This window comes from Mandrillus leucophaeus, unplaced genomic scaffold, assembly GCF_000951045.1.
Source record: "Mandrillus leucophaeus isolate KB7577 unplaced genomic scaffold, Mleu.le_1.0 Scaffold692, whole genome shotgun sequence".
Classification (NCBI taxonomy): domain Eukaryota; kingdom Metazoa; phylum Chordata; class Mammalia; order Primates; family Cercopithecidae; genus Mandrillus; species Mandrillus leucophaeus.
Window position 1 is genome coordinate 2,946,266 of NW_012107497.1, and position 12,294 is coordinate 2,958,559.

General features: G+C 35.3%; 1 protein-coding gene across 1 annotated transcript in view; it reads left to right on the top strand.

Moving 5' to 3' along the window:
* LOC105555622 (dystrophin) overlaps window positions 1-12,294 on the top strand; it is a gene marked incomplete at its 3' end in the record, with an annotated part of 1,920,295 nt that overhangs the window by 1,742,054 nt on the left and 165,947 nt on the right. The window contains exon 57 of the mRNA XM_012002637.1: window positions 8,284-8,440. Coding sequence (XP_011858027.1) covers window positions 8,284-8,440 — 157 coding nt within the window. The remainder of the gene's footprint in view (window positions 1-8,283; window positions 8,441-12,294) is intronic.

Below are 12,294 nucleotides of genomic sequence, written 5' to 3' on the forward strand. Positions count from 1 at the left end.
CACTTTCATAACATTCGTCATTAAAAAAGAATGAAAATGTGCGATGAAAGAAAATATTGGCAGGTAAAGTTAAGTTATTCTTCTCTGCACAAAAGAAAAAGAAAGGTGCTATAATTGTTCCGAGTATCACTGAGTGCCTTTTCTCTCCCTCATGTGAACTTGATAAAATAAAAAGGAGAATTAAAAGTCGCAAACAGCATGTCAGCCAAAATATGAACCCTTCATTCTCCGCAGTTTCCCATGTGTCAGCTACCGCAGTTTAATTCTTGCTGTCATTAATCAGGTAGAAAACAGTTACCTTAGCTTATCTAAGGTGCTGTGAATTCTAGAATTTAAATATTCAAATCAATGGTTTGGGCTTTTATATAGGCCTCTCTAATAATACAGGATATGTTATAAGCACTCATAAAAAGCAAAGAAATAATTCTCCACATCAAAGCAATTTAGCTTATTTCCTAACACTTGATTGAAATTAGGGTATTGGTCAATCTATAGCAAAAGGCAGAGTTCAATTGAGAGAAGTATAGTAAAGGCAGTAATTAGGGATGATTATGAAATAGCATAGAATAACACTGGAAGAGTTAGATATAGACGCATTAGTGGCACTGATAAACCTGCTTCATGAATCTTGTCACTTCTTCCATGGGAGTTATTTTAAAATGAAAAGTTGCCACAATTAAAAAATAGTTTCCATGATATCCTGGAAAAATAGTCCTGTGTTTGCGCAAGTTATAACATATTATAAAAAATTACAGTTTGTTCATTGTTTTGTGAGGGATTCTGAAACTGCTCTTATATTTTGAAAAAATAAAACCATTGGTGCTTTATTTCCCAGGTGTCCATTTTTAAAGAAGCAAAATTGAATTTGAATCCAAATGATTTTGAAGTTTCCCTTTGCATTCCATTGGCTCGTAAGAGATATTCTTGTGCTTCCAAATACAAGTCCATATTGTATCATTTTCCTTCCATTTATTTTTCTTCTGCCATACATCTTTTCTTTTCCTGTGATTAAAAGTCTTATTTAAGTCATCATGTTATGCCATATTGATACATTTACAAGAATACTCTACCTTGGATGCTGTTTATATCATATTACTCTTTTGTTCAAAGCTTCCATGTTGTAAATCTCCATATCTCCCTCATTCATTTATTTATTTGTTCATTTAACAAATATTTAATGAATGCCTGCTATGTACTAGGCACTCTTCTGGGCACGGAGGATACAACCATGAATAAAGCATACCCAAAAAATCACTGCTCTAATGAAGTTATATTTAATCATTAGAATCTAGTAGGCCCTTCACTCTCTGCCAACTGTGCCTATTAAGTCCTTGCTAAGCCCTTCCCTTCTCTGTTCTTTTTCTGCCTCCAGTTCCTTTCTCACCAGCGTCATTCTATTACTCCCCAACATAGATTCTCTGAGCCAAGAGAATCAATAGATTCTATTTTCTAACCGCATTCCTACTCTCCAACAATTTCCTCACTCTCCCATATGAGTGTGTACCCTTGCTGGTTCTCACACTTGCAACATTCTCTCGCCTCTTATTCTCCAAATTTTGATTCATATTCCGTAACGAATCTTTTCTTTTCTGGCTGTTTCCTCACTAGGTCTTCCCAATACTATTCTAATTTACACTTGATAACATGTTTCTCCAAGTGTTCAAGAGTTGCTTTATAGGGCTATGCTTACTGCCTCCAGCTAACTTATATGAATACAAAAATTTCAAACTTGAAATTTGTGAGCATGGTAGAGTAGAAAGACATGAGCCAGCAGCTGGGCAACCCAGTTTCCCTTCTGTTCTGTTCTGTCACTAACTGTCTAGTATATAATCTTGATCAAGTCACTTAACTGCTTCAGACTTCAATTTTCTCCCTCACTGAAATGAAGAGTTTGACCAGAAACATGAACAGTCTCTTCCAGTTCTCCTGCAGTTCTACAGTTTTATTCTTTTAATTCTGCAATCACACTTTATGAACCTGGAAAAATTGTTTAATTTTTCTACCTTGGTTTTCTTAATTAAAATAGAACTGATTAATCTAAAAGGCATTGTATAAAGTAAATAAGATGTCTTTGAGAGAAAAGAAATTTAATCGAAATTGTATAATCCTATCTCATAAGTTAATTCAAGAAAATTATATACTATCATTCCACATGCATTATCACATCACATGTTGGCCAAGAGGTATAAGGAAGAAAAGTAAGTAGTCAGCGATAATTTAAGTTCCATCAAATGAAACAGAAACATTAACTGCTTTAAGTGGGCAAAAAACAAAGAGAAAATTATTTACTTAAATGTACACACACACATACACACACAGTTACTAATGACATTACCCAATATTAAGATGGTAATTAGTCAAAGAAAGTGTTTTTCATTCTAAAATTCCATATCTACAATCCTTGCATTTTTAATTTTAAAATATTAATAACTTGAGAAGTCAATTTTTTATATAAAAAATATATATGAAGAGTTCAATTTAGTCTACTACTATATTATTTTTCCAGATCATTGTATATACTATTAACTATGAAAATCACATAATATGTTGTCAACATAATTTCAGCAGAATTTACGTTCTGTGAGATTTTTATATTTTGCAGAAAAATTTGTAAATGTTATATAAAATATTGACATTTATACAATTCTGAACATTAAGAGGCAAGGACACTGACATTATATAGTCTGTTGAAGCAACAAATCTATTGGGGAGTACTTGCTATTAGAGGTTAGAATAGTTAGTGTCTTTTTATAATGGAGAACAAAGAAAGGGCAAAAAGAGGTGGGGTCTACCTTTGAGAGAAAAATGCAACTTGGACATTGAATATCTCTTACCTTCTTTCTCTCACTTTTAGAATGCTAATTATGTTTGAATGTTGGAGTTAAAAACCTGTCTAGAAAAAAAAATGTTGACTTCTCTTTGGGATTAATTCTCTCTCTTTATTTAAAGAGATAGCTCCCATTTTAATTCTGTGGTTCTTTAATTTTTTTGTTTCTGAAGTACAAGTTCAAATTATTTATCTGTTGATGACACCCTGGAGATTTTTCTCAATGTTCTCTTGTAGTAGTTTCATGGTTTGAGGTCTTACATTTAAGTCTTTAATCCACTTTGATTTGATTTTTGTATATGGTGAGAGATAGGGGTCTAGATTCATTCTGCATATGGGTATTCAGTTTTTCTGCACCATTTGTGGTAGAGACTGTCTTTTCCCCACTGTATGTTCTTGGCACCTTTGTCAAAAATGAGTTAACTGTAGGTGTGTGGATTCGTTTTGGGGTTATCTAGTCTTTTCCATGGGTCTTTGTGTCTGTTTTTATGGCAGTATTGTGGTTCTTTATCATTTCTGCATTCCTACCTTTTCTTTATGCATGCTTAAGTGCTATTTTATTACATGAGGGTACTAAAGATTTATAGGGATATATCATTAGTTTTATAAAGGAAGTCAAAGTGAAAAATGAATTCAATATAACACATTTCACTTTAAGAATGCATGCCTTTCAGAGTAAAGTTTTATTAAGGATTTCAAACTAGGCATTAACCAAATCACAGTTGAAATATCTGTGTCTAGAGAAATAACAATCACTTTATCAGCCCCTATAATTCTTAGCGTCCTGACACTGAGGAGTTCCTTAAAGACCAAGCAATATACTCCAACACATCTAAAGGCTCTGTGTTTTACCTAAACCTTACAAACTGTGGAAACTATCAGCTTTTTAGAGATTAGCACTTGCCTTGTTAAATGGTAGTAACCCCTAAGCTCTTGTCTTCACTAATAAAGATTAATAGAAATAGATAGAAGCTAAGTATGCCCCTTTGAAACACCTCTTTTATTTTCTGTTGAGTGGGTAGGAATAAACAGAATATATTTGACAATTAGCAATGTTAAAAGACAAACTTTAGACAAATTCGGTTTTGCAGAGTTTATTTGAGCAAAAAACAATTCATGAATCAGACAGTACTCAGAATTAGAAGTTCAGAAAGCTCCACCCAGCAAGGTGGGCAGGCAGTATTTATAGATAGAAAAAGGAAGTGACATACAGAAACAGCTTGACTAGTTACAGCTTAGAATTTGGCTTACTTGGGAATAGTGTAAATAGGCATTTGCCTTATATGGACATGAGCTGATCAGTTTACAGCCTGTGATTAGCTGAATCTTGACTGCTGGGATTGGCTGAGACTCAGCTATTTGTTACAAGAATGTACTCTTAAGTTGCGTATTGCTTACATGCCAAGCTGGGTTGCAGTTTGCTATGTACAGAGGCAGCTTTAGGCCCAATTTAATTTAATTTAACAGCAACAAGCCTTTTTGCTCAGAGATCTAAAACATTTGGTTAAAACCACTAAGGTTTAAGGATTTTCTCATCTCACAAAGGTTTGTAATTTCCATTTCCCATATCTAAATAGGACAGCTCAAGTTATGTTTTTCAGCAGCTGTTTTATACCTTTGCAATCTTGATTTCTACATATGCAAAACAAGAAGGTTGAACTATAATCTCTCAGGTTCCTTCCAGCCCCAACAGCCTATATATGATATAACCAGAAAAAAAAGTCATTACAAATACAAAGAAACATTTTCAGGAGGAGATATTCCACATGCAAACATAGGTTAATCATTTCGAAATATCTGGTATATACACTCGTGAAAATAAAAATAGGGCATGAGGCATTTGTTTTAATAAATCTATTGGGAAATGTGACTTGATAACATTTCACGGGCTTAACATGGTCAAAGAAAATGTTTTGAGCTCATAATGTTCCTTACATTTAGATCTTCAAAATCAAGTCACTGATAGATGCCACCTTTGCCCTGTGGAGACCAAGAAGTAATGTTTGGGGCATATCAGAAATGCTTTAATAAATTCTTTATCAAAGAATGGTTCTGGAGCTTACCTGTGAAATTGTGAAGGTCCTTGTTAAGAGCAGAGATTCTTGATAGAATTATAGAAAGTCTGGAGGTGGCACCTAGCAATCTCGATTTTAAACAAGCTACTCAAATGTTTCCTATGCACGCTAGAGATTGAGACCCAGAGCTTTAGATTGAACACATTTGTGTATGCTGTTTTAATTCATTCTCTGGCTGCCTTTCACCTCTTCCATGCTTACTCAGTGTTCTCTGTGCTTTATAAGTTTTTTGCTTCAGCTTTTGTCCTCCCAGCACATTTTTCCTTTCACTCTTGAGCTTTAGGAGAGGGAAAAAATGAAGCAATCTGATATGTAGTTAAGATGATCAAACATTCTGAAATTTTATCTAACTCCACACCTTAGAAAAAAATTAAAGAATGGCCCCTTATCCAGATATGTGAGAGCTTTTCACCTTTTAAGGTTCTAGGTCCGTCTTCTGCTGCTATATTAGCTCTCTTGACTGTCCTCTGTCCCTGGCTTCCAACAACCCCTATTTCACGCTATTAAGTTTTCTCTTAGTTCCTTTAGAACTGAATTCCTGGCTGGGTGCGGTGGCTTATGCCTCTAATCCCAACATTTTGGGAGGCTGAGGCAGGTGGATCACCTGAGGTCAAGAGTTCGAGACCAGCCTGGCCAACATGGCGAAACCCATCTCTACTAAAAATACCAAAAAATAGTTGGGTGTGGTGGTGGGTGCCTGTAATCCCAGCCACTTGGGAGGCGGATGCAGGAGAGAATTGCTTGAACCTGGGAGGTGGAGGTTGCAGTGAACCAAGATCGTGCCATTGCACTCCAGCCTGGGTGACAGATCAAGACTCTGTCTCAAAGAAAAAAAAAAAAGAAAGAGACAGAGAACTGAATTCCTAAGGTCTCAGTTATTTTGCTCTCGCTTAGGGGACGCAAAGGGGTTCATTGACCCACTAATAATTAGTCAGCACTATTTAACCTAGAACTGGAATTTTAGCACTTCCTTACGTAAACAAAGCCGCAGCTTGAGGTCTCAACATAGGCAGCCTGCCCTTCACTATATCCTCCTCTAGACCTCTCTGCCACAACGATTTTTTGTTTCCTCTACCAGGCATACAGAGACCAAACATTAAGCATCGTTATATTCTCTCTTCCCTTCCTCTCTCCCTGCTCCCCAATGCATCCTAGAGACTTAGAGGCAGTCAATAAATATTTGTTTAATCAGTGTCTTTTCTACCTTTTGCTGCTTTTCCATGTCTGAGCCCTACCTCTCTCCACCTACCTTTCAAAATGTCCTGCTTGACAGCCTCTTTCACTCTCAAAGGGACCACACTGAATTCCAGACGCCCCAAGGAATTCATTTAACCATTATACATTACATGCCTTTAAACAGCTAAAATCTTGCATAGGGAATTGTCGCTTAGGCTTATCATGGAAAAGTGATAACTGAAAGGATGGTACAGAAACATAAAAGAACTGACCTCTAATTGCATGCAATCTGCATGCACTATTAGATTCAATTCACGACATTTATGGTATTTCACGATTCACTTCTTAGGAAATAATACCTCAGAGTCTTGAACAATTTATCTTATTTGATGGAAATGCCTTCATTTTTTCTGAACATATTGTTTATATTGCAATTATAGAAAGCAAATCTTGACAATTTGGAAAAGTATAAAGATTAAGAAATAAATCACCTGTAAATCTACCTCTGAGGGATAACCTGGTTGTCATTACAAAATTTTTTCATAGACAAGCATGTACATACAAATACATACACATACACAAATATTTTAGAAAAATTCAAAAAATGTATTTGTTTTGTAACCTTTCTCACTTAGTAACTGACATGATGACTTTTCCATATCCATAAATATTTGACTATGTCATCATATTGAACCTTGCATAGGATTTTACTGTATGAATGCACCATTATATATATAATAATTCCCTTTTAAATTAAGAGCTACTTAATTAAATTCATGTATAAGTTTCATTAATTTCTAAATTTAAAGCATATACAAGTTTCATTGCATTTGAAAACAATCAGTAGGTAGCGGTTTTGCATTTCTCAAGCAATTCCCTCATATTGAATATTTAAGTTGTTTCTGTTTTATCAATCTTAAATGATGCTATATATAACATTTTTCCACCTATATCTTTGTATCTTTTTCCAATTTCTTTGTTAGTATAAATTCCTTGAATTTAAGCCTGTGGGTCATTGTATTTGCACATTTTAAAGACTTTTATGTATTGTCAAATTATCCTTCAGAAAGTTTGGAACAATTTAATTTCAGTAGATAAGTATTCTTTAGTGATTCTGTTTGACTAAGGCCAAAAGGAGAATTGTATTTGAAATGTCAAGCTAAGTTACCAAATGGCTAAGGGAAATGTTGCTCTACCTGGTTGCTTTGCTTTATATTTCAATCTTTGCAGCATTAATGACTTTATTATATTTATGTTATAGGTAGCATTATTATGAATTAATTAGTAATTGCTGATAATAGCTGAGTGATTCAGCATAATTTCTAATTTACCTGAAGATAGAGCTTTGCTAAGATGCTGCGTTTCCTCTTTGTTTTCTGGATGATGATTTATTTTATTAATTTAGCTTCTCATCTTCAAGTAAAATGTGGATTTTATAGCATAGATCATTCATTTGTGTATTCTTAAATGGCTTCAAAGGATTAACATGTTCTAAATACAGTTGACGGTAAAGCACTCAGTCTCCTGCCTAAATTATTCATGTTCGGGGGAAGCTTTCAGATAAATGTCTGATTTTACTCTTCCATGTGAGTTGTTGTCTTAGTATTTTTTACACAAAGGAAACAAAGCAGAAAATGTTGAAACTTGGTGAAGACAAATCCCAGGTGCACACAAATAAAGAAAGGTAGGGGAAAAGGAGAAGCATTTGGGAAGAGGAGCAGAAAGGAACAGACGCCAGATGGAAGAACTCAATGGAAAAGGCTGCCTAGGGTGTAGAAATGGAAAAGTCAAAATGTGGGGAGAGACCTTTCCATTTCTCAAGGCAGAAAGAATTCCAGTACTAGCATGAGTCACATGAAAACGAAGTGTTTTTTATTAGTCACTGCATCCAGTTTTTTCTACCAGAAATATTAAGAATCACTGACTATAACACTATGGAAAAGCAATCGATTCCAGTGCATATTCCATGCCAAAAGTCTCAGCATTCTGCATGTGGAAATAAACATATGGCTAAACACTGCCTTTTCTCAAAATTGCCATCAAACTATCCCCTGTTTTATGGCTCTCAAAAGTAAGTAGCCAGATTTTTATTCAAGACTGCTTTGTAGTTCACAATAGGTTTACTGTATTTTTTTAATGGAATTGCTAGAATCATCGATTATACTTCTAGATATTCTGACATAGTATGCTGCTGTTCTTTTTCAGGTCCCATTTGGAAGCCAGTTCTGACCAGTGGAAGCGTCTGCACCTTTCTCTACAGGAACTTCTGGTGTGGCTACAGCTGAAAGATGATGAATTAAGCCGGCAGACACCTATTGGAGGCGACTTTCCAGCGGTTCAGAAGCAGAACGATGTACATAGGGTAGGACATTTTTAAGCCTAGTGCTTTGCACATGTTAAGCACATAGTAATCCAGTGACTAATTTAAAATTAATTTTGTTTGAAATTAAGTTGAATAGAAATCTTTTTTACTCTTCTCACCCAAGGGTCAATTACAAATAATTCAAGCCATTATATTTTAAATGTCAAACACATCTGTGTTAATAATACCGTTTAAGAAATCGTCCATCTCTTTTGACTATATAAAAAAAAACTTTTCATTATGAAAAATATTGAACATATGCAAAAGTAGACAGAATGCTATAATAAAACTCATGTACCCATCAAGACATCAACAATTATCAAATCACATCAGATCTTATTTATTCTATAGCTCTTCCCAGATTATTTTAAAACAAATATCAGGCATGTGTTATTTTATTTGTTAATATTTCAAAAGGTTAAAAGATAGGATTCACTCTTTTAAGATAATCACCTTGCTACTATAATGCTTTTGAAATATCAATAATTTCATCATATCAAATATCCAGTCCATATTCAAATTTCCATTTCTCTCATACATATTATGTTGTTTAAACTTTTTCTGGTTTGGATTTAAATAAAAATTGAAATCAGACCCACACCTTACTTTGGTTAATTGGTCTTTTTATTACTTTTTATTTGGGAGTAATGACAGATTCACTGAAAGTTTCTAAAATAGTATAGTTTCCCTGTACCTTTCACCCTGTTTCTTCTCATCGTTGTATGTCATGCAACTGCAGTATAATTCTTATTGTCATTTCAACATGCAATCAATATAAAAAATGTACATTTACAGCACGTCTCAATTCAGGCTTATTACATTCGAAGTACTCAGTAGCCAGATGTTGCCAGTAGCTACCAATTAAACAGTGCAGTTCTATAGTTTGATCGTATTTGGGTTTGGTTTTTTTTTTTTGGCAAGACTGCTTCACAGGCGTTCGTGTATTCTTCCATCATCAGGAGTTGGTACATAATGCCTTGTTTTCTCTTTTTGTGTGATGTTTAATAGCTGTTCATGATCTGTGGCTAGGGGTTGCAGTGTGATAATTGCCTATCTCTACCATTCCTTCTTCATTTATTCACTGGGGTAGGTCTATGAAAAAAAAATGTTTTGCACTTGTCTCCTGTTTTGGTACTCAGTATACCTTTCATAATGAACAAGCAAAATACATGTTTCAATTTTACCAATTTTTATAATAACAAGTTGTTCACTAGCATCCTCCAACGATGACCAATAATTTCTTTTTGTTTTGTTTTGTTTTGTTTTGTTTTTACTTACATTTCTATCTTCTCTACTAAGCTCTGAGTGAAAAAGGCAGAGATTTTGTCTTGTTCACCTCTAAGACCCTAGAGCCTAGCAAATTGTCTGGTGTAGAATGGATACTGATAAGTGTTTTGGAAATGGGAATAAAAGGTACAAGAACAGAAATGAATAGCAAACCAAACAAATTACCACCAAATAATAAAAACTTGAAAAAATGGTGCCACTTTTGTATGTCGAGCATGTAAAGGAAAGATCTCTGTGGAGATAAAGCCAAAGGTGGCATCTTGAGGAAAGATCAAGGGTTTATATTATTCTGGAGAAGATGATGTAGGAAATTATAAAAGTGGAAGAGAACATGAAAGAAGACCCAGGGATCTTTGCAAAAAATGCCAGGGAAACTGCCAGTTTCTCCTTTAGCCATTTGCCTTCATATATTTCTGAATATTAAATTAGTTTTTGTGGGAGGGTGAAATGTAATGGTGCTATGTGTTTTAAATGTTCTGACTTTGAATGAACAGCCAAAACACTCTGGTGTACATATAGAAAAGCACTCACTGAGAAGGATGGGCCTTTAAAAAAAAAAAAATGCCTTATGCGATATAGTGAAATGAGACAGAATTTCTACAAAAGATAAATTTTATGCTAGTTCCAGAAACCAAAGAAAATGAATCATTGGACAGGTGCACTAGGAGTCAGGAGACTGAGATTCTAGTCATATTTCTTCATAAGATGGATTTTGATTGCTATTTTGTTCTTCAACTGTAATATGAGGAAATCGGTCCAAATAATTGCTGTGGTTTCTTCCAGCTGGTATTTTGTTATAAATACTGCTTCACTATTCCTAGTTATTAGTTTTGGTTACTTGTTAAGAGTGGTAAAATGTTTGTACTTACTCAGTTCTTACTCAGGAATCTCATGACAAATAACATGACTTGGGGAGATGGTGATGCTGGAGTTATGAGTGATACTGACCAGAATGAAGTTAATCCATCCCCACTTGGTTAGTGTGCTTGCTCAGATAGCTCCCTGTTACCTTTCTTGAATTTCACAAGACTTCCAGGCCATTGATTACTCTGTGTTTTATACATTAGTTCCTCTGACCTTCCATACTTACCTCCTTCCAAGTACAACTTAGAATCAATAATCTAAATTTTAATAACTTGTTTTCAAAACTCCAGAAACTTTGCTTCTTTATTTTTTTGTTGCTGCAATCTACAAAACTCCAAAACTCTAGCTAAATATTCCAAGACTCTAAATAAATATCTAAATATTTTCTCATACCAGACAACTGTGTGGTGGACTGATACAGTACCTTTTCCAGATGACCAGCCTTCAGCCTTCCACTACCAAGACATTGCTGGGTCAATTTTTTTTTTTTTTTTGCGGTGGGGGAATGGAGTCTTGCTCTGTCACCAGGCTGGAGTGCAATGGCATGATCTCAGCTCGCTGCAACCTCCGCCTCCTGGGTTCAAGCGATTCTCCTGCCTCAGCCTCCCGAGTAGCTGGGACTACAGGCACGCGCCACCATGCCCAGATAATTTTTGTATTTTTAGTAGAGACAGGGTTTCACCATGTTGGCCAGATGGTCTCGATCTCTTGACCTCGTGATCTGCCTGCCTTGGCCTCCCAAAGTGCTGGGATTACAGGCGTAAGCCACCGCGCCCAGCCAATTTACCTTCAAAATTGTTCTTGACTGTCTACTATTGTCATCATCATAGTTATAAGAGACCATTTCTCCTAACCGTTCTGAATCTACTCTTGCCACCCTACAATGCAATTTCTACATTTCAGTCAGAACAATCTGTGTAAAAAACATAAATCCAATTATATCAGTCCTTATCTTAACACTGTAATAGTTTTCTCAGTGCTCTTTGAAAAAGACCAAAATCCTCAACAAGGGTGACAAGGCACTATCTGGCTTGTCTGGCCTCAACCTCCTCTTTTCTAGATGCTCTTCCCTTGCTGTTTGGACACCAGTCATACTGCCTCTTTTTGCTTTTTCCAGTTCTGCATGTCCCTCTTATATGGGGCTTTAAACATGCTGGTCCTCTGTCTCAAACCCTTTTACCTACACCCACCCACTCGTAATATCCTGGTTGTCATCTAATAATCCTTTACATCTTGGCTTGGACATTGTGCAAGCTTTTCCCTGTTGCCTGCATTTGACCAGATCTCCCTTTACACACTCTCCTAAAATTGTCTACTTTTCTATAACATAGCGTTCTTTGTCATCACATACATGTGTTACTATTTGATAAATGTCAACCACTCTTGCTAAACCATGCTCTTCGAGAAGATTTTTGGGAGGGGGAAAGCTGTCATTTTTCTACCCAGCACATTCCAAAATGCCTAGTATATAGTAGACATTGATCAGATAAAGGAAGGCTACTGAGACCAAGAGCAGGGAAAGAAAGAAATAGAGTGGTATTCCCTTCTTATTTACAGGATTTTTCTGTTTATTTCTAATTAAGCATCTTTTTGTAAAGTGTATAGAGCTACTTTGATGCACACTGGTTTTTTTTTTTTTTTTTTTTATGCTTTAAGTTCTGGGATACATGTGCAGAAAGTGCAGTTTTGTTACATAGGTATAC